This window comes from Apus apus, chromosome 1, assembly GCF_020740795.1.
Source record: "Apus apus isolate bApuApu2 chromosome 1, bApuApu2.pri.cur, whole genome shotgun sequence".
Lineage (NCBI taxonomy): Eukaryota > Metazoa > Chordata > Aves > Apodiformes > Apodidae > Apus > Apus apus.
Genome location: NC_067282.1, coordinates 206,000,072 through 206,021,979, shown reverse-complemented (window position 1 = coordinate 206,021,979; position 21,908 = coordinate 206,000,072). Strand labels below are relative to the sequence as shown.

The 21,908-nt window shown below is 61.9% G+C and overlaps 1 protein-coding gene across 5 annotated transcripts in view; it reads left to right on the top strand.

Moving 5' to 3' along the window:
- Positions 1-21,902, top strand: part of SHANK3 (SH3 and multiple ankyrin repeat domains 3) — a 311,807-nt gene extending 289,905 nt beyond the window's left edge. For 3 of the 5 annotated variants that reach the window (XM_051612081.1, XM_051612074.1, XM_051612067.1), the window contains one exon: positions 15,455-16,766. In XM_051612081.1, the coding sequence (XP_051468041.1) occupies positions 15,455-15,998 (544 nt within the window). In that variant the 3' untranslated portion in view covers positions 15,999-16,766. Of the gene's footprint in view, positions 1-3,237; positions 3,273-15,454; positions 16,767-21,584 lie in introns of those variants that run through there. The other 2 variants (XM_051612090.1, XM_051612097.1) reach the window with 2 other exon arrangements.
- Positions 21,903-21,908: the final 6 nt, after the last annotated feature.

Sequence of the window (21,908 nt, the reverse complement as noted above, 5' to 3'; positions counted from 1 at the left end):
GAGCTGATGAAAAGCTGGAGATGGACGTTGCTGAGGGCAGCTGGGATCTGCGCATCTCAGCGCCCTCCCCAGGGGGAATTTGGGGCACTAAGGAAGGCACTTGCACCTCACTGAGGTTTGGGGATGAGGTGGCCTAACAGCTGAGCAGCAGAGCCACAGAATCCCAGGATTCTATGCCAGGAGGATGAAGCCCCTCAGCAGGTGACAGCAGTGCCCTTTGGACACCTGCAGCAGGACGTCCATGCAGCTGGGCTGCTGATGGCCACAAAGCCTGGGAGTCCCCTCTGGTCTCACATACTGTCCTGCCAGCCCCAGGCCCCCCAAGCCCCCCACTTTGCCACACATGGGCTGCAGCCACCAAAGAGGATGACAAACCCACAGGCCCTTGGTACAGGCTCGGTGGGTCTCATCCTGCAGCACCTGGGCTTGAAGATCTGTATCCATCCCTGTTGGGAGCTGGGAAGAGGCTTCCTTGGCTCCACAGCCTCCCCTTCCTGGGGAAGGAGGCTCACGGCCCCTGGGACAGGGGGTGGCAGGGGGGCTTGTGCCGTGCCAAGGATGCTCTTCCCCCCTTTCTCAGCCTGCAGGGCAGGACATTGGGCTGGGGATGGGGCTCTCCAGAGCCTGGCCCACCTCTGTGGCTCTTCCACTGTCCCTGCAGACAGCACAGGCTGCCTGGAGATCAGCCAGGGGTGTTGGGTGTTGGGAGAAGCAGGAGCTTCCAGAAGGTGCTGGGAAAATGTGGTCAGCAAGAGAGCACCTGGCACAGGGAGACGCTGCCCTGGCCCAGGTGACACCAGCTGGGTGCTTCCTGCCCCTGGGGACAGGGACTGTTGTTGATGTTGACATGCTTTGCCTACAAGGAGACAGGGGCAGTGTGGGCAGCAGGTCTCAGCATGTGTCCGTGTCACTGCAAGCACAGCTGGCTTCACCCCATCCAGCCACTAACATCTACTAACCACAGCTCATCCCTCATCCCTCCCCATGAGTAGAAGAGCAAACTGTGCCTCTGCCTCATGCTTGTCCAGAGTGAGACCTGGGAGGAGCAGTGAGGGGTCGTCCAGGCCTCGCTGAGAAGCTCTGGGTCCCACCAAGACTGTGAGGGGGCCTGAAGGAGGGGGAGGTGAAGCCTGCAGGGTCCACTCCTTGCTGATTCCAGCTCCAGGCAGGTCCCACAGTGCAGCTGGTTTATCCCTCGGGTGCAGGAGAAGAGCTGCAGGGGCTGATCCTTTCATGGCTTCGGGGGAGGAGAACCCTCAGAATAAAGGGCTTTTCCCCTTGGATGGAGAAAGGCAAAGGGACTCACTCAAATTGCAGTTCTTTTGTCAAGAAAGCGGAGGCACAGCAGCCTCCTGGGGAGGCCTGGGAGCTCTGTGGGAGCAGCTCTGCTGTGGCCACGCGCTCTCCAGCGAGGGCTGGGGAGGAGATGGGCTTGGAGAGCCCCAGGGGCAGCAGGCAAGGAGGTTCATAGAATCGTGGAATGGTTGGGGTTGGAGGGGACCTTAAAGATCACCCAGTTCCAACCGCCTGCATGGGCAGGGACACCTCCCACCAGATCAGGTTGCTCAAGGCCCCATCCAGCCCCTCCAGGGAGGAGGCATCCGGAAGGTGGGACTGGCCCTAAATCTCCTTTTCCTACAAGGAAGAGATCAGAGGAGGCCAAAGCAGGCTTGCAGCAAGGAGAGATGTGGCCGTTGGTTAAGGCATGAGCAGCCCTGAGGTCTGGGAAGCTCTGGCCCTGCCAGACCTTGCTGTGTGTTTCCTGACACCCGGGGCTGCTCCCCAGTCCTTCCCAGTGGAGCATGAGCAGGACAAGCTGCTGGCTGAGGGACTTGGTCCAGTCACAGCCCCACCTGTAGAACTGCCCCAGCAAAAGACTAGCTAGAGAGATCCAGACCCTCTTGTGTGGAGAAGCATGAGGAGAGCCTTCAGAGGGCGTTTCCAGGTCCTCTTGCTCTTCTACATCACTGCCCCAGCGTGGCAGGTGGGTCACTGTGACACAGCAGGGACATGGTCCCTGGAGGTGCCTGCTGTTCCCCAGGGGACAACCACGAGTCCCTCTCAGCTGCCTGGCCCTGGGCTGGACCCTCTGGCTGAAGTGCTGCCCTGGGTGACCTGCAGCAGGTCCCTGGGGGTGGTGTCCACCTCCAGCCCCCTCCCTGGCCAGGCAGACCCAGGAGGGAGCAGTGCAGCTGCCCGACCCGGCCCTGCTTTCCTGACAGCTCCTGGACATCTCCCCTCTGCTGCCTGTGGCTGCTTCCCCTGCAGGAAGGGTCACAAGTCTGAAGGAAGCAGGGATGGGTCGGGGCTGGTCCCACCACGGCTGGCGGGCAGGTCCTGGCGCTGGAGCGGGGGGACGAGGAGCCTCTTCCCGAGGAGGGGAATGGGAGATGAGGCCTCCTCCTCCCCCCGTAGCCACAGCTGGGGGGCTTGGGGGTGCACAGGGAGGTGTAGAAAGCCGAGCAGAGCAGCCCCAGAAGGTCCCTCTCGCCCCGTGAGGAGCTGCCATGTGTCCCTCCTGCTGACAGGGCAGCGAGCGGGGATGCTCCCCGGCCGGGCCAGAGCAGCCCTTTGGGCAGCGCAGGTCCTGGGGTTGTCCCCTCGGGGAGGCACTAACAGGCCGGCAAAGCCCCGGGGATGTCCCCCCGACCCTCAGCTGCTGCTGCTGCGCTCACGCTCGTCACAGCAACACGCTCCGGGCTCTCGGGGGAAGTCAGGAATGATGTCGAACTGTATTTGCTGCTTGTTCTTGTTCTTGCTGTGGGGCATTATTTCTCATGCATATGTTGTTTTCCCCCCCCACCCCCCTCTCCTGCCCTTCCCCGCTCTCTGCCCCGTCCCTTCCCCGTCTCTCCCCTCTCTCCCCCCCCGACAAACAGCACTGTCGAGTCGTTCGGGCTTTGGCTGCCGAATTCATGCGGTTCTGAGGGTCCCATTTCGGAGCCTCGCCCGGCGTGGAACGTCCCGACCCAAAGCCCCGCCGGGGCCACCTCCTGGGGTCCCCCGGGATCGCCCCTTCCCCAGAGCTGCCGGGGGGGCTCAGCCCTGACCCCGAAGCCTCCCATCCCGGCGCTGCGGGGGTCCCGGCCCCAGCCCCGCGCCCCGGAGCCCCCCGGCCCCGCCGGGCGGACCTGACGAAGCCGTTTGCTCTCCTGCTGGGTCCGGCGCTGACATTAACACTCTCTCTCATTGCCTCTCTTCCTGCTCCCATCTGCATGTCCGCGCTGCTCTGTCTAGATCCGCCTCTGGCCTCCGGCGGGCGGGCGAGTTGTGTAAGTCAGCACGTCCCCGTCCCACCTCCCCGTCCCACCTCCCCGTCCCACCTCCCCGTCCCACCTCCCCGTCCCACCGCGAACTCGCCTCCTCTCCCACCCCCCGGGCTGGCAGCGCTTGCTCTGGCATGTCAGTGTGTGTGTCCCCAGTGCCGTGTCCCTGTCCCTGTCCCGTGCTGTGCTGTCCTGTGCTGCTGCTCCCAGGGGGCCGCTGAGGAAGCTTCCCACCCCCCCACCCCAGGGGTTCGATGGGTGGGACCGACCGCCCCTGTCACAGTTTGGGGACATCCAGGGAGGGCTGTGCGGGGACAGGGACGCCTTGGAGCAAGTCAGACCCGTGGGAGGGACCCCCAGGAAGGGTAGGGAAGGGACCTAGGAAAGCTGGGGAGGGACACCAGGAAAGTAGAGAAGGACCCCAGGAAAAAAGGGGGGAAGGACCTCAAGGAAGGTGGGGAGGGATCCCAGGAAAGTAGGGAAGGATCCCAGGAGAAGGACACCAGGAAAGTAGGGAAGGATCCCAGGAAAGGTGAGGAGTGACCCCAGGAAAGTAGGGAAGGACCCCAGGAAAGGGGGGGAGACACCCCAAGAAAGGTGGGGAAGGACACCAGGAAAGCAGGGAAGGACCCCAGGAAAGTAGGGAAGGATCCCAGGAAAGGGGTGGTGGGGTGGGTGGGGAGTGACCCCAGAAAAAGGGGAGCAGGTCTGGCTGCCACCCTGGGAGGCAACATCCCCTGAGCCCCAGCAGCTCCCCCATGCAGTTGTGCACCTCCCTGGCCCATGATGTCCCCAGCAGGTCTCAGCTGCCACCAGACCTGCTGGCATCCCTTCCCAATCCCATGCCCAGGACTCCATGTGTGCTCCCCAGGCTGGACCAGGCAGTGGGACCCTGTGTGAGGCTGTTCCTGCCTGCAGGAGACACTTGGCCAGAGTCCCCCTCTGTCCCCAGGAGGGGACCCCCCGGCCTGGATGGGCACGGGAAGGTTTCAGCTGCCCCTGGGTGCCCAGCAGGTGAATTTCCCCAGCGTGCATGGCCAGCCCTCTGCTCCTGGATGTGCTTCTCCCGTGTCCGTCTGCCCGTCCTGCTCTGGAGCCCTAGTGTGTATGAAGTAGCCTCCTACATCTGTGTCGCTTCCTCGTGTGTCCCCAGAGCCTGCTCAGAGCTCTGGCCCGTCCCACCTTCGATTTTATTTGTCATTTTTCTGCCAAGTGCTGAGTTCCTGAGGCTGCCTCCCCTCCTGGTGCCGGTGGGAAGGGGCTGGGGCTGCCCTGGATGCCTTCCCTTGGGGTCAGCTCTGCGGTGCTCCCGGGGTGGTTTGAGCAGAGGGGAGAGGGACTCAGGAGGCATCTGGCCCACATTGGTTCCTCTGGTGGAGCAAAAGGCTGTAGAGCCCCAGGCCTGGCTGGAGCTGGGCAGAGGTTGGGCCCCAGGTTCTGCACAGCAGCTGGTGTGGTTGGTGGTGGCAGGATCCATGTCACTGCATCTGCCCATGTCCTCATGCATCCACTCCTGTTGCTGGTGTCACAGCGTCTGTGTTGGGGCTGCTCCCGGGGGGCTCTGCTGCCTGTGGAGGGGCTGTGGTCCCTGGCTCATCCTGCAGGTGCAGGACACAGTGAGTGGGGTCTGCTCAGGCTGGCTTCATAGCTCTGGAATCTTGGTTTGGGTTGGCAGGGACCTTAAAGATCATTATGGGCAGGGACAGCTCCCACCATTCCAGGCTGCTCCAAGCCCCATCCAACCTGCCCTTCAACACTGCCAGGGATGGGGCAGCCACAGCTTCCCTGGGCAACCTGGGCCAGGCTCTCCCCACCCTCACAGCCCAGAATTTCTCCCTCACATCTCAGCTCCAGCTCCCTCTGCCAGCTGGAAACCCTTCCCCCCTGCTCCCATCCCTCCCTGCCCTTGTCCCAAGCCCCTCCCCAGCTTTCCTGGAGCCCCTTCAGGCACTGGAAGGTGCTCTCAGGTGTCCCTGGAGCCTTCTCTTCTCCAGGCTGAACACCCCAACTCTCCCAGCCTGTCTCCAGAGCAGAGCTGCTCCAGCCCTCCCAGCATCTCCGTGGCTCCTCTGGACTCTCCAACAGCTCCGTGTCCTTCCTGTGCTGGGGACCCCAGAGATGGCCCCAGCCCTGCAGGGGGGTCTCACCAGGTTGGAACAGAGGAGTCCTCTGCTCCAGTGGCCCCAGTAGCAGCCCAGGGGTGTCTGGGGACAGTGACTGTCCTTGCTGACTCCGAGCTGCTTTGTCCCTGTTGTGCTGAGCCAGTCTTTCAGACAAAGGCTGTTCCTGCTCCTTCCAGCACCATCTGACTGGCCATGACCATCAGCTGATGCTCCCAGCCCTGTTTGGCTGAGGGCTGGGACACTGTTCTGCCCAGCCCCAGCAGCCCTGCCTGGCTCCCAGTTCAGGCTGTGGCTGCCCCAGGGGCTGAGAAACACCAGCAGGACAGAGGGACAGCAGGACAGAGGGACAGCAGGACAGAGGGAGGAGCAGCAGAGTCTGACCCTGCCCAGGGCCCCTGGAGAGGAGCAGGAGAGGGGCAGGGGTTAGAGAGAAGATTAGGATTAGGATCAGGGTTAGCATTAGGATTAGGATGAAGATTAGAGTTAGGGATAGCTTTAAGGTTTGGGTTAGGGTTAGGATTAGGGACATTAGGATTAGTGTTAGGGTTAGGGTTAGGCTTAGAGCCATTAGCATTCGGGCTGGGATTAGGATTAGCTGCCATGAAGCTACCTGTGCCATCCATGCAGGCTCCCCAGGAGCCTGCCCAGCTGAGCACCTCCAACATCCCTTAGCACAGGTTTTTGCATCTCAGCCCCTGCCCAGGCAGGTGCTGTGACCCCCGGGTGGTGTCAGGGGCACAAGTGAGGGGACTCGATTCTTCAGCAGGTCCAAGGCAGCAGTTCAGCTGCACGAGTGGTGTCTTCTGCCCCCATGCTCTGCCCTGTCTGGGGTTCAGGGGACTATTCAAGGTCCAAGGGAAACATCTAGGGGCTCTGGGAACCAACCTGGGGTTCAGGGGACTATCCCAGGTCTTAAGGAACCATCCCAGGCTCAGGGGACCATCCCAAGGCTCCGGGGACCATCCTGGAGCTCCAGCCCAGCAAGAGACAAGCCCAGGGCTCCTCAGACATCAGACATGGCTCCGTTCCTGCCCCTGGCACTCTCAGCAGGCACCTGCAGCCCTGTCCCCCTCTCCCAGCCCTGCTCCAGCACAGGGCACACAGACATGACCCCAGGGCCCTGTGGTGCCCACTGTTGGAGGTGGCAGGAGGAGGGATCCTCCAGCTCAGCTCTCTGAGCTCAGTTCTGCAAATCAGGAGCTGGAAAAGCAAACACAAGCATGCCCTCCCCCAGCTCACCTGAGAGGAAGTAGGAAAAGTCCCAAGTCCTTCTTTTCTGGGCACCTTTTGGACTCGGACCATCACTTCTGAGCCTGTAGGTGCCCCCAGTGAAGGGCAACTGGGCATCAACTGCCCCAGCTTCCACCTGCCTGTCCCCTGCTGTGTGGTACCTGCTGAGCTCCAGGGGTGTTGCTCCGGGTCAGTCCTGGGACAGGGAGCCCCGAGCTCAGGAGAAGGTGGGACAGGCTGGCCCTGGGACAGGTGCTGCTGAAGCTGGTAGGACAGTGTGGTGAGCCAGGAAGGGCAGTTCATCTTTTGAGGTCAGGGGAAAATGCTCCAGCAGAGAAGAGCAGGGATGACAACTGAGCACCAGGGAGCAACTGGCTGCACTGGTGTGAGCAGAGAGAGCAGGGAAATGAGGGAGTGAGAGGGACAAAGCAGCAGTTTGGTGACAGGAGGGCAGCATTAGGTGGAGACACACAAGGGAATATCCCTGCAGGGCTTTCCTGGCTGGCTGGTGTTTTCCCCAACCCAGCCTTTGGATTTTATCCGGGTGGTGTCTGACGTGCCCTTGGGGAGAGCAGAAGCCCAAACCAAGCCAGCAGAAGTGCTGTGTGCTCCTGGCTGCCCCTGACAAGCTCCATCAGAAGGGCAAGGTGTTCACAGAAGGACCTGGGCAGGGGCTGGTCCAGGAGTGAACAGGGTCCTCTGAGCATCACAGCAGATCAGGGCTGGACCCTGGTCCCATGGGGAGGAATCAGTAGAGAAGAGGGAAACTGACTTGTTTTGGGATGGTAAATGGACAGCAGCAGGAGCAGGGCTTCCATCAGTGATGCTAACCCATTGCTTAGATCTTCAGCTTCCACAAGGAGGTGAAACAGTGACAATTGCCACCACTCTCTGGAGTGGATTGTTGGATTGTCTTACTCTGCTTGAAGTGACTAGACAAGAACTAGAAAGTGATTCATGAAACCAAGCACAGCTTCCTCCAGCTCAGTCTGAGCTGCTCCTCAAGCTCTGCTGTTTGTCCCTTCAGGCCTTTCCCAGAAGTGTCCCCAGAGCTGACTGCTCAGCCTTGGGGACATCCAGAGCTGGGACGGATGTGCTGTCCCCTCCCAGGTGCTTCAGTCGGGCTCTCATCACCTTCCAAGCTGACACGTGTGCCTTGTTTTCCATCCCCATCTGCTGCCTTTGCCTTCCACCCACTCACTGGTTTTCCTGTCCCCCTGGGGTGTTTTGTGGTCAGTGTTTCTGTGTGTGATGCTGTTCCCTGACCATGTCCCCTCCTCCCTGTCCCCTGCCAGGCTTGGCCCTGCTGGGCTGTGCTGTGGTGGGTGATGGTTCTGCTGGCACCAGCTGCCTGCCCGGTGCTGCCGTCTGGCCAGGCAGGACCCTCCTCTCCCTGTGCTGGGGCGTGGGGGAAGTCACTGCTGAAGGGACTCGATGCATTTTTCTGGTCTTTATAAGTCATCGTCTCCATCTGTCGTGTAAACTGTTCTCCCCCAGCAGCTCCTGAGCTCCTGGAGCTTCTGGCCCGTGCTGCTGTCCTGCAGCCCCACGTGTGGCCCCCAGACTGTGCTGGTGCCACAGGGTCTGGCACGAGGGTTTGTCACAGCTGGTGTTGTGAGGAGGGGGCTCTGGCTGACTGCCCGGCTCACACCACTGCCTGCTGCCTGTTCCCCTCTCCTGCAGCTGCAGGAACCAGCTCTTTGTCCCTTGGTCACCCCCAGAGTCCAGGAAGATGCTGAGTCTGTGCTACTTCTAGGGCTTCTTCCCTTGGCTGCTCTTGCATAAGCAGAAGGAAGTCAGATCCCAGCAGACTGAGCAAGTCTGGAGGAACTTCGCTCCCTCCATGGAGGCACTACAATCCCTGCTCTCCTTTCTCTGCTCCTCCTTCTTCAGGGCTGCTCCACAGCCGTGGTGCAGAGCTGTCCTGGTGCAGGCAGGGAGGGTTGTCCTCTGCAGGCTCCTGAGCATCTTCCACGCTCTGGGAAGGCAGGCAGGGCATCTCCTGCCAGCCCAGGAGCAAAGCCAGCAGGTCCTTGTTCCAGCCTGTGGCTCGGGAGCTGGACCCTGGAGCCAGAGGAGAGGGATTGATCTGCTGAGCAGTTATTGCAGAGCAAGAAGTGGGACCTCGGTCTGGACGTGTTCTGCAGGGAGAAAATGCCAGCAATGAGGAGTCAGCAGCGTGTTGGTTTTCATGGTGCAAAAGGGTGGCAGCAGACAGGCAGGTGGGGTGTCCTGGGGCCCCGTTTCCCTTCACAGATTCATGAACTGTCTGAAAACCACCGTGATTCCTGAGAAGTGATTTGCAGGAAGTTTGGGGGGGACGTTGAACTTGGAGAGGACAGTGAAGAGCCAGAGGGAAACGAGCCGTGAGTGACCTGCAGAGCAGAGGAGGTTTGGTGTGTTCCCGAGTGCACAGAGCTGGGCAGCTGGGAGCAAGGGCTGAGTTCTGCAGCCAGAGAGCCCCGTGACTCATGGGCTCAGATGCTGGTGATGTTCCTGATGCCACCAGTGTCCTCTGCACCGCGGGCAGTGAGGGGACAGAGGTGACGCTGGAAAGGGGGCCTGGCAGGGAAGGTTGGGCATGGATGGTGCTGCAGGAATGTGCTGCTGTTTGCTTGCTGAGTGTGCCCAGAGAGGGCTGAGGACACTGCCTGGAAGGTCTGGAGGAAGGTCCATCAGCTCCAGCCCGAAGGGAGGACCCAGGGCACTCACTCCCCCACGCTCTGCTGGCTCACAGTTCATTTGCTCTTGGCTGGTCACGGGATGGGATGATCCCCCCAGTCCCAATTCACAGACCCACAGAAGGGCTCAGGTTGGCAGGGACTCCTGGAGATCATCTCCCCTACTCAAGCAGGACCACCAAGGAGATTGTCCAGTCAGATTCTTAGTATCTCCAGGGATGAGGACTCCACCACTTGACTGGACACCCCAGTGCTGGGTCACCCACACCATGATCAAGGGTTCTGCATATCCAGTGGACTTTCCCATGTTCCCATCCATGCCTGTGGCCTCTGGTCATCTGTTCATCTTCTGGTGCTTCTTCAGCACCACCAGCCCTGCTGGAGGGACCTGCCTTCAGGAGGGGCAGAACGTTGGGTACCATGAACCCCAGTCCTGGGTGCCAGTCCTGCAGGTTTTCCCTCTCAGCATCCCTTTGTTTTCCTTTGGTGCAAGAGAAGAGCTGGGAGGTGCCAGATGTCCCTGCCTTCCTGGGAGTGCTGGTGGCACCAGGGCAGTCCAGAGGAGAATGACAGCAGGAAATCAGAGCAGATCCAGGGAACATCCTGACTTGCCCTGGCTCATCAGATAAGCCCCTCTGAATCACTTCAGACAAGCCCAGCTGAATCTTCTGTGTCCAGTGTTGGGGAATTCACCACTTCCCTGGGGAGATCATTCCCGTGGCTGATTGTTCTCATTCCAGAAAATGTTCCTCTTGTGTCCAGTCGGGGTGTCCCCAGGAGTCACTTGCACCCACCACCCCCTGGCTTCTCCATGTCACTCCATGTACAAAGGGGGTCTCCATCTCCTTTGTAGCCACCCTCCAAGCACTGGAACGTGGTCCTGAGGTCTCCCCTGACCCCCCCTTCTCCAGGCTGGACAAACCCAGTTCCCTCAGCCTTTGCTCACAGGCTTCCCAGGCCTTGGATCATCATTGTGGCCCTTCTCTGGACCCTCTCCAGCCTGTCCACAGTTTTTTGTACAGCAGGGACCAGATCACAGTGTCCCAGGGGGTGCCTGACCAGCCCTGAGTGGGATGATGACCTTTATCTGCTGGAGATGCCCTTGGTGATGCCTTCAGGTGCAGCGAGCGCTGATGGAGCAGCACAGGAGCAGTCTCAGGTCTCCCTCCTCAGTCAGTGGAGGTTGTTCATCCCAGGAGCCAGTCCTGCAAGCAGCCCTGATGGAGAGCAGTGGAGATGCTTTTGAGGGCCAGCGTGGAAGCACCTGGAAGGCAAGAGCAGCAGGAGGAAGCTTTGCTGGGCAGAGGGAAGCGTTTCTCCTTGGAGTGATCCGGAGTGTGGTTCCTCTGCTGCAGAGTCTGGCCTCAGCTTTGTTGTCCTGAAGGAACTTGGAGGGAGATGCAGAGTTCAAAGGAAGAATCCTCCTCCATCAGTGACTCGCTCCAGAAATCTGCTTTTTGATACCTTTGGTAAAAGCATTCCCAGCAGGACCAGTTAGCTCTCCTGCAAACACCTCAGCCTTTCTTTGGTCAGAAAGTCCTTCTCCATCGAGCTGGTGTTTCTTTGCTTTTTGCTGATTCCAGGCAGGTCCACCATGTGCTCTGGTGCACAACCAGGCCTTGTCACTGCCCCTCGGAAGATGGGTTCATCTGTTGGCACCAAAGCAGCAACCCAGGCCTCTGATCTGCCACTGCTGAGCTCTGGGATGGGCCGAGAGCTGCTGGAACCCGGGCTTCAGGAGGTGGAGAGGACAAGCTCAATGGCAGCTCTAGAACAGTGATTAGAGCTGCTGTGTCCTGACTCACAGAGCAGCCTGTGGCCACCTTCTCTGAGCTGCTGGTCTTCCAAGGCCCAGCTGAGGCACCACCAGAAATGGGAAGTGAAGCCTTTCCTTTTGCTCACTGAGCTCCGTTACATTCCATTGACATGGTGTTGCCTGGAGGAGGGGACAAGGCCCTGGTGCTCATGAAAGCTGGCACAGCCCAGGTCCTCGTGGCCCCAGCCTGCAGCTGGTGCTCAGCTCTGGGCTCCATGTTCCTCTGGCAACAGGCCTGATATGCCAAGAGGATCCTGCCGTGTGGAAGAGATCCGGGAAAACCCCTCTGAGCAGATGTCACCATGCATCGTGTAGAGTCCTTGGAAGGGACACTGTGCCAAGGAGCCACTCATGGACAGGGACAGTCAGGAACCTGTGGCTGGCTTCAGAGCAGAATGAAGTGCCTGTGACCAAGGAGCTGGACTGGTGGCCCATAATGGTTGGCTTCCAGAGCTGGGCAGGACATCAGAGAGCAGGGATGTCTGCAGAGGATCTGCTGAAGGTGCTGGGGACCAACAGAACAGTGCCAGCATGCCTGAGCTGGTGCCCTGCAGAGGACAGACCTGCAGGTGACATCTGCTGACCAGCCATGGCCAACAAGGGCTGTGGTGGCACTGCTGCCACCTCGGTGCCGGGACATGCCCGCCGCGGAGATGGGGACGTGGCTGATGTCTCATTGCTTCCAGCAATCCCTTCCCACGAGCAGGAGCAGCCAACTTCCCCGGCCACCAAGCCAAGGAGAAGCTGTGCCAGGAAGGCCTTGGAGCAGAGCCCACCTCAGGACTTGGTTCTCATGGGACCAGCATCTCCACAGCTGCTGGACAACCATCGTGTGCCCATCCCCTGCACAGGACGTGCTCCTCTCGGCAGGGAATTGTTGGTCCCTTGGCTGTGGGAGGCAGAAGCAGATCTGGGGGTTGGGGCAGGAGATGCTGTTGCCTGGGCTCTACCTGCACCATCTTACCCCCATCTCCTGCAAGAGGGGCAGCAGGAACACCAGGACACAGCTGGACACGAGGGCTCGAGTTATTTGCTGTGGATCCTCTGGAGCGATGCCACCAGGAACCCTCTCAATTAGCAGCCTAGACCCAACAATGCTGAGGACAAACAGCAGCCCTGGTGGGGCAGGTCTCTGCTGTCAGCTCACATAGGAGATTCCTCCGTTCCCCCTCCCTGCAGACCCCCAGAGCTGGGCAGGAGCTCCCACCCCCAGCCCTGGATGTCCCGTGTGTCCGGAGCCCTGAGCACGGAGCGTACGCTGCCCTCGGGATCCCAGCTGCAGGAGCTGCCCTTCCTCCTGGAGAACAGTTTCCTCAGGCTTGGGCACAGGTTCTGAGCTGCTTTCCCAGCCCTCGGGAAGGGGCATCCCCATGGCAGGTTGCAGGGCCAGGGCTCCAGTCCCCATGTGTTGGTCACACCGTGCGTGTGACACACAGGCGTGTCCTCCTTGGGCAGGGCCATCCAGACCCTCCTGGGCTCCCAGCTTCCTCCAGCACCATCAGCTTGACACCCAGGTGTCCACTCTTGCTCTCCAGGGAGCTTGTGTTGGTGACCTGGGGGGTCTTGGCACCCTCCAGCTCTAGTCTCTCATCTCCTTTCACTGCCTCCAGCAGCAGTTCTGCCTCTGTCCCACCTCGCTGGGTCACCCCAGCCTTTGCCACACCAGCTGCCATGACCATGGCCACTCCTCTTCACCTTTCTTGGCCGTGAGTGACCAGAACTGTCTTCAGAATTGCAGATGAGAGCCTGGCGGTATCTCCTGTGGGGACATGAAGGCATCTTTGTGTCCAGGAGGACACACCTTGGCTCTTGCCATGTTTCCTTCACCTTCCCGTGGCCACATTGGTGCTGCCCAGTCACCAGCTCCTGGGGTCCCTCAGCAGCCCCGGAACTTTGTCCCCTCCATCACTCCCAGTGGTGAGCCGGGGTCCTGGGCCACCACAGGACTGTGCTGCACTGTCCCTTCTCCTGCTGGTTCTTGTGCCAAAGCCCTCAAGGTCACTGAGCTCCTCAGCTGGTGGCACTTCCCAGCTGTGACTCATCCTCCTGCATCTTCACAACCCTCTGGCTTTCTGTGCCAAGGTGGGAATAATAAGAGGCAGTGTGCCTGGGCCCTCAGACCAGGAGCAGCCTTCACGTGCCAGTGAAGCTAATCTTCATGGGGACAGCTCTCTGAAACATCATTAGTGCTAATTACCCTCCCAGAGGGGGGTCCGGGGCGCTGTGGCCAGGCTGGATGCTGTTAACTCTGGCCCTGGGACTCTTCTTGCCAGCAGCAGGAGGTTTCCAGCATGTCCATCTGTCCCAGGAGGGACCAGAGGTGGGAAGGCAGGGAACATGGAGCCATGCCAGGCTGTGCCACACTGCCAGCCCAGGGCACTGCTGGGGCCTCAGCAGCACATCCAGGCCTGGCACGTGTCACCAGTTGGCTCAGAGGACAAGCAGAGTGACACTGCTGTCCTGGAGGAGCAGCCAAGGGCTGCTCAGCAAAGAGAGAAGCCCCCCAGCCCCGGCCATGCGCAGGGCTGGGGACCCTCTGCCCCCTTCACCCCCTTTGCCTCCTTTGTCCCCAGGTGCAGCAGATCTGCTGTAGGAGCATCCAGGCCCTGGCAGGGACATGGGTCCCTGCTGAGAGCCCTCCTGGGAGCTGAGACCCCCCAGCCCCAGCCAGGGCTTCCACAGGGGGCACAGGGCAGAGGACGGGGTGGGAGTCCCAGTCCCTCCCAGCTAGGGCCCCTCCCCAGCCACAGTCAGCAGGGGAGCTCAGGGAACCAGAGAATCGTGGAATCCTTTCGGTGGGAAAAGACCTTCAAAATCATGGAGTCCAACCATGGAAGGAGGCCATTATGGAAGGAGACCCCAGAGCAGGGCACAGCAGGGACCCTTCCCGAGGCCCCCTGTGCTGAGCCAGGCAGCCAGTGGCTCTGGAAGGTCTCATCCTCCCTCCCCTGCCCAGACCCATTTCTTGTTGCGTTCCCAGAGGACTTGTTCATGGCTGGGACAGGCAGTGAAGGCAGGAGGAGGAGTTTCTTCTGATCTCCACCAGTCAGTTGAGCACAGCATGGGTTTCATACCTGTGCCAGGGCTTTGTCAGTCCATTTGTGCATCTCTCCTTTCACATCCACTTCTCTTAAGAGCATCATTCAAGTCCTGGTAGAGGATGCACCTGGTCACACTCATGAGCTGTGAGGTAATGACAGAAGAGCCACGTCATTTCGGGTAGAGAAGGAGTGTCCCTAAATGCTGAAGGGACAGCCCCTGGCCAGAGGTGTCACCCAGGGGATGTGGTGTGTCCCACCATAGAGCTCAACTGGTTCCTCACCAGACCCAGCTGGGAGCCCTGGTGCTGTCCCCAGCTGGACAGAATGGACAGTGTCCATCTTCAGCAGAAGACTCTTGTGTCCATCATAGTGAAGCCCACGTGTGGCAAACCCTGGAGTGGGGTCATGCTTCCCAAGCCCCTCAGGGTGCTTGGATGGCTCTGGTAGGATGTCTCTGGCAGTGCTGGAAATCCTGGAGTGCAGTAAAGGAGAGAACTGTGCTCATGTGTAGGTGCAGCCAGAGCCACAGGCCCAGCACCTCCCGGGCTGGTCTCCTCCTCAGGGCAGGGACTGGCACACGAGGTTTGACCCCATCAGACACCCCAGAGCAGACCAGGCACCTCCAGCTGTTTTGGACCTCAGTAATGAGCTGGGGGATGGTCAGACCCTTGGAGTGGTGTGAGGGTCCTCATGTCCCCACAGTTGTGTGAGGTTCTTCCTGTCCCCACGGCCACGTGAGGGTCCTGCCTTCCCCCCCGGCGCTCTGGGGAGATGCCGGGAGGTTCCCTCTTGTCCCAGTTCTGATGTGCTCAGGAGCACTGGGTTGCTCCTGGCCTGTGGTGGGACCGAAGAGCCACGTGGGTTAGTGAGGGGAGACAGGGGATCCCCGCTGAGTCAGGGGGCTGGGGGTCTTCAGCACAGCTGTGCTGCCGCCAAGGCTGGGCGAGGTGCAGGGTCTTCTTCTGCAGCAGGTCTCTGGGTTGGACCTGCCGTGGTCCTCCCTGGTGGGTCTGGCTGAGCTTTGGAGCCGTGGCAGGTAGGGCAGGCTTGGCCGGGAGCTGGAAATCCTGGAGAGAGTCACTCAAACCTCTTCTTCCTCCTCTGGAGCAGCCTGGTGGGGCTGGCAGGAAAGCCTTGGTGGGAGCCCAGCCCCCCGAGCCTGCAGAGCCCCGGCCCCCGCGGGCTCCCCGGCCCCCCCGTGTCTGTTGTGTGTGTGCTCCCGTGTCTGGGGACCTCGGCCTCACCCCTGCCCTCTGCTCTCTCTCCTCTCTCTCTCGCTGTACCGTTCTTTCTGCAGACTTTTCAGTAGTTTAGGAGAACTCAGCACCATTTCCCAGCGGAGCTCCGGGACCACCTACACAGTCCGGCCTGGCAGTCGCTACCCTGTCACCCGACGTACCCCCAGCCCCGTGAAGCCGGCTCTGGATCGGACAGAGCCCCTCAGCACCGTCCGGCCCTACGGCCTGACCCCTCCCACCATCCTCAAATCTTCCAGCCTCTCCATCCCCCACGAGCCCAAGGAGGTGCGGTTTGTGGTGCGGAGCGTGAGCGCCCGGAGCCGCTCCCCGTCCCCGTCCCCCGCGCCGGGGCCGGCCCTGCACACCCTGCACCCCCCGCGGCCCTTCATGCAGAAACCCCTGCACCTCTGGAACAAGTACGATGTCGGGGACTGGCTGGAAAGCATCAATTTGGTGGAGCACCGAGACAAGTTCGAGGACCATGAGATCGAGGGCACGCACCTGCCCGCCCTCACCAAGGAGGACTTTGTGGAGTTGGGGGTGACCCGGGTCGGGCACCGCATGAACATCGAGCGGGCGCTCAAGCAGCTGGTGGACAGCTGACCGTCCCCGGCTCTGCCACAGCCACCGCGGGGGGGGGGGGGACACGTTTCTACTAGACTAATAAAACCCACTTTGATTCTCTTTCTACTCTGAGCACTGCACTGAAGGGCGCGGAGCCCGGGGGCTCCCGCCCGCTCCCACCCCGCTCGGCCCCCGCCGGCCCCGCGGCGCCCCCGGGACAAGGAATGTTGCATGAAATGCATCCTCGTTTCTCTTCCTCCCAGAGAGTCTGGCCTGTAAATCGCTTGATGTGCTCCTGCCCGGGGGCGTCGCCGGGGCCGGGGCTCAGCCCGGGCTCCAAGGGCAGCCCCGGCCGGGGAAGGGGCCGGGGGGGGTCTCGCCGCGGGCAGGGCCGAGCGGGCAGGTCGGGGGGTCCGTGGCACGGAGCCCCCCGAGCTGCTCGGAGCCGCAGGCGCGGTGGGAGCAGGGCAGGGCTGCGGGAGGCAGGCAGGGCCGGCGGGAAGGGCTGCAGGAGGCTCCGGACTGGTGGTCCCGTCCCCTCCGGGGCTGGGGGCGGCCGAGCCGGCTGGGCCCCCGGTGCCCGCAGGGAACGGGTCCCGGCGCGGGGCTGGGTCCCGCCTGCGGGGACACCCAGAGCCGCTCCCGGGAGCCCCCGGCCTCGCCCTGCCAGCCCCAGGAGAGATTCCCGGTAGGATTGACCAGGCCTGGACTCTGTGCTGCTGCTCGGGTGCCCTGGGGAGAGAGGGGCTGAAACCGCATGGATCGAAGCATGTTTGGGGATGGCGGAGGGAGCTGGTGGGGAATCCAGCAGAAAACGCTTTGCCAACGTTCGGTGGGAGGGGGGGGGAGGGGGGAGGGAGGGAGATGTTTTATTTCCTCTTGGTTTGGGGTCTTGTTTCCAAGGGGGGACACGTTGATGGATAATATATAATCTCCGTGCATTTATATAGAGAGCAGCTGATGATCTACAAGAGATGATAACTACAGGATTCCCACCCCGCCCTTAGTCATCCTTATTTTGCATCTTTTTAATCAGCTATATATTTGAAAAGAGAGAACAAATATCTATATATCTATAGCTATAGCCACCCGATTTTGTTATGATTTTCCTAGATCTATTTATCTCTAGACTTGTGGAGACGCTGGCGAGGCGGTGCCCGCACCCCTCCCCGGGACGCCCGTGGCTCTTGGGAGTTTTTAGCGACTGAGTGAATGTTACAAAAGTCTTTTTTTAAAAAAAAAAAAAGAAAAAAGAAAAAAGAAAAAGAAAAAAACACAAAACAAAACTTGAAAGAAAAAAAAAACAACCCTAAGCACCGTCCCCGACAGCTCCTCTCAGACGCTCTGGATTTTAAAGATTTAGAAACACTGAAACGAAACTTGGTTTTTTGGGACACACCGAGTCTTCCACACCCGACCCCCCTCCCCGACCCCCCGCCAGGCAGAGACCCCCGGAGCTGGCGCTTCCACCCCCCCCAGAGCCCGTCCGGCACCGGCTCCCGCTCCCGAGGGGACAGTGGCCGCTGTCACCGGGACAGCCCCGCGCGGCACCGCCGGCCCCAGCATCAGGGTCCCCGTGGTGCCGGCGCTGGGGGAGCCGGAGTCACCCCGTTCCCCCAGTGTCCCCGTGTCCCCGCGTGGTGCCCGGTGCCCCGCGTGGCCCCTCCTCGCCCTGCCCCGGCTCGGGGGTGGGTGGTCGGGGCTGGCCCGGCCGGCTCGGGAGGGGATGGCTTGGTGACCGGTGTTCCCAAAAAGCTGAGTCCCCACAAAGGCATTAACTCTTCTGGTGCTAGAGGGAAGGACAGGGAGGTTCCTGCTGACCCTCACACATCTCTGAACCTTTACAACCTTCAGCCAGGGAAAAGGGCCAGGCCTGGGGTAGGGGCAGCAGCCCCTCCAGCACTCCAGGACCTCCCCGATGCATCCTGTGGTGCCGGCACACCAGACCTTCCCGGGATGGACCCTGTGGTGCCGGCACACCAGACCTTCCCGGGATGGACCCTGTGGTGCCGGCACACCAGACCTTCCCGGGATGGACCCTGTGGTGCCGGCACACCAGACCTTCCTGGGATGGACCCTGTGGTGCCGGCACACCAGACCTTCCTGGGATGGACCCTGTGGTGCCGGCACACCAGACCCCGGGATGGACCCTGTGGTGCCGGCACACCAGACCTTCCCGGGATGAATCCTCCTTTTCCCTGAGCTCTCGCTGGGCACCTGCCCAAGCGGCTCCATCCGGAGCGCTCAGAAGCTGCCGGGCCCGGGGGTCACAGCCTGTCCCCCCCCCGGCCGCCATCCCCCTGCTCCCGGGGCCGGCGAGCCAAGGGCCATCGGTCCGTGCCCCGGGGCAGCCACGAGGCGCCCGGTCGGTGGCAGCAGCCGCCGCGCCTGCCTGAGCCCGGCACCCTTGTCACGGGTGCCACCGCCCTCGCCGGGCACCCCGGCCCCTCTGACAACGCTGCCACTGTCACCTGGGGTGGGACCTCACGGAGCAGGTCCTGCCCCTTCCACCTCCCTGCCCTGTCGGGGCAGCCTGGCCTGTCACCCCCCTGCCATCGCTCTCCCCGTCCCCTCCACCCACCCCATGGACCCCGCCAGGCACCCCCGAGCACCCCCACCCTCCTGAGGACCTGACACCTTCCCCCCTCCTCAGCATCTCCCACCTTACCCCCTCCTCAGCATCTCCCACCCTCCCCCCCTCCTCAGCATCTCCCACCTTCCCCCCCTCCTCAGCATCTCCCACCTTACCCCCTCCTCAGCATCTCCCACCCTCCCCCCCTCCTCAGCATCTCCCACCTTCCCCCCCTCCTCAGCATCTCCCACCTTCCCCCCCTCCTCAGCATCTCCCACCTTCCCCCCTCCTCAGCATCTCCCGCCTCTCCTGACCATCTCCCACCTTCACCCCTCTAATCCCCCTCCGGCCCCCACACCCCTCTCCTGTGCCAGCAGCATGAGCCAAGGCACGCACCCCCCTCACCCTGCACCCCAGCTCAGCCCCCCCAGCTCTCCTCGCCCCCCAGGTCAGCCCCCCCACTCCCTCCCAGCTCGGCTCCTTGGCCCACACTTGCTTTGCTCGTGCCCCTCTTGTCTCCAGGGATTGCTGGCACGGTCCCGCATGGGGGGGGATGGTCCTGCTCCAGAGATGTCCTGCTTTTGCATTGCCTGCCCCCCCGGCTCCCCCAGCTCTGGCTGTCCCCTCTCCTCGTCCCTCTGTCACCTCCCTGTGACCACAGCTTGTGTCTCCGAGTTGTTTCTGCTTCCCCTGCTCCACGCCTGGAGAAGCAGCACCAGCACCTCCCGGGATGCCGGTGAGCACCCAGCTCCTCGGCATCCCTGCGGGGACACACGGGTGGCATCTGCCACCACCGTGTCACTCAGGCTCTTTCCCAAACTGTGGAGCATCAGGATTTCCCGGGAATTCGTTTGGCTGCTTTTACCAGGCTGCTCCAGAGCCTCCTGCCCGAGGTGTTAAGGCTGCTGTGCAGCCCACAGCGTGCCACAGGGACCTGTCCCCTTGCTGCCTGGCTTTGTCCCCTGCTGCCACATGCTTGCAGAGCCCCCCCAGTCCCTCCTGCTCCCACTCCATCCCCTGGGTCCCTCAGGGGCAGCTCCTGCTGCCGGGACACGGTGGGCACGGGTGGGCCCACGGAGCAGCTTGTCTTGCCACGTCTCTGCACCGCTGATGGCTCGTCCCCAGCCCCCCTGCTTGGTGCTGCCATTGCCCTGCAGCCCCCCCAAGCTCTGCCTGCCCCTGCCCGCCCCAGCTCATCCCGCTGCTGCTCCTGCCACCTCCTCCCTGCTGCCCTTCTTTCCCACGGCGCTGCCAGCTCCTTCCCCTCCTCACCCGCAGGTAACGGAGACCCTGGCAGCCCTCAGAGATCCTGGTGGCCCTTGGAGGCCCCGGTGGTCCTTGGTGACCTTGGCAGCCCTCGGAGACCCCAGTGGTCGTTGGTGACCCCGGTGGTCCCATCAGGGACCCCGGTAGTACTTGGAGACCTTGGTGGTCCTTGGTGAGCCTGGTGGCCCTTGGAGACCCTGGTGATCCTTGGTGACCCTGGGGGCTCTCGGAGCCCCCGGCGCCCCTTGGTGACCCTGGTGGTCCTCGGTGGCCCTTGGAGGTCCTCGTGCCCCAGGGCCCGGCCCCGCGGAGCCCCTCGCGGGTCCAGCGGGCGCTGCCGGTGGGAATGAGGGTGTTTTGGCCTGAGTGCAGGATGAACCCCGGGTCTGGGCCCCTTCCGCAGCTGCTTGTGGGGCCCCCCAGAGACCCGCCTGCACCCGCCTCTTGCCGCAAGAGGCCAGAAGTCTGCAGAGAGCAACTGGTCTGCAGAAAAGTTCGGTCTGGGACCAGGAAAGCCGGACGCCTTCTTGCCATTTCTGAGCAGCCCTCCTCCTCCTCCTCCTCCTCCTCACGGCCCCCATCCTCCTTACAAGGGCTGGAAATGGTGGATGCACCGCTCTGCCCTGGCGGAGCCGGCGGCCGTGCCGGGCCGTGCCGGGCCGTGCCGTTCCCCCCCGTGCATCCCGGCTTCCTCAGCGAAGCAGCTGCAGCCGTTCCTGTGTTGGCAAACACTGGGTGATCCCTCGGGGACACCACGGCTGGTCCCGGTCAGGCAACACCAAAGAAGGCGACTTCCCACCGCGCTGCCGCACCACTGCCCGGCCCCAGGGCTGCCCGGGTCTCCCACAAACCTGCTCCCTGTCCCGGCTTCCCCCTCCCCATCATCCCCCCCATGTCGTGTCCTCCCTGTCCCCTGCACCCAGCCTGGCTCCGGGCTTTGGAGCCAGCACCGGGGGCACCGGGCGAACCTGCTTCGCTTCGGGGTGCCCCCCGGGGCGCCGCGGGGGGCTTGGTGCTGCCAAAGCCCCTTCTGCTCCCCTGCTTCTTCCCCCTCCCCCCCCCCGCCCCAGACGCAGACAGCCCGACCCCCCGTTCCACACACACCTGTGCCCCCCCCCAGCCCACCCAGTCGGGGCAGCCACATCCCCCGTGTCCTCTGCCCCACAATGTCCCCCGGGGCGGCCACGTCCCCAGCACCAACCAGGGCCAGGTCCTGATGTCCCACCACACTTGGCCCCGGAAAAAGTCCCCACCTTGGTCTGGTCCCGGCGGGAGGTGCCCGGGATGCCCAAGGACCAAGGTCTTGTCCCATGTCCCATTCCCCCCACAACGCCCGAGCAGCACCGGGACACCCCCCCCCCGCTAACACAGCTGCTGCCACTTGACTTTTCTATTCTCAGCCGAAACGAAGAGGCTTTTCCCCAGGTGTAGATAGCGCTTCCCTGCCCCGGATCCATCGGCACCCCCGCTCCCAGCAGCTCCAGCCCCAGGGAGACGTTTGGAAAAGCCATCCAGGAGGAGGCAGAGCGGGAGCGGGCGAGGAGCCCCCCCAGGAGCCTGCGGCGGGCAGCGCCGCACCCCTTACTGTGATCTCATGGCTTCTCAATGACTTGGGGTATCTGCTGTAAAAACGGACACACTTTTGGTTTGGGTTTGGTTTGGGGTTTGGGGATTTTTTTTTTTTCGTTTTTCCTTTTTTTTTTCCTTTGAAGGGTTTAGGTTTGGGTTTGGTTTTTTTTAAAAAAAAAAAAATAAAGATAAATTGTTGGTATTTTTCCTTTGTCCAGACTTAAGGCCATCAAATCCCTGCTCTCCATCAGCTCCTGTCTGTAATTCTGACTGTAAAAGAAGAGAAAACAAAACCCAAAAGCACTTGGCTCCCGGCGGGGAAGAGCTTTGCCAGCCAAAGCCCTTCCCGGCCCGGCTGCCAAGTGCCGGGGCGGTTTTTCCATCCGTCCGTCCGTCCGTCCGTCCGCCCGCGGGCAGCCCTCACTGCCGCATGCATGTGTCACCCCCGGAGCCGCCCCCGCTGCATGTGCCACACCGGCCCCCCCAGACCCCCCGGCACCGGCGGCCCCCGCGCCGCCCCCGCCCCACACTCTTGTTTCTGA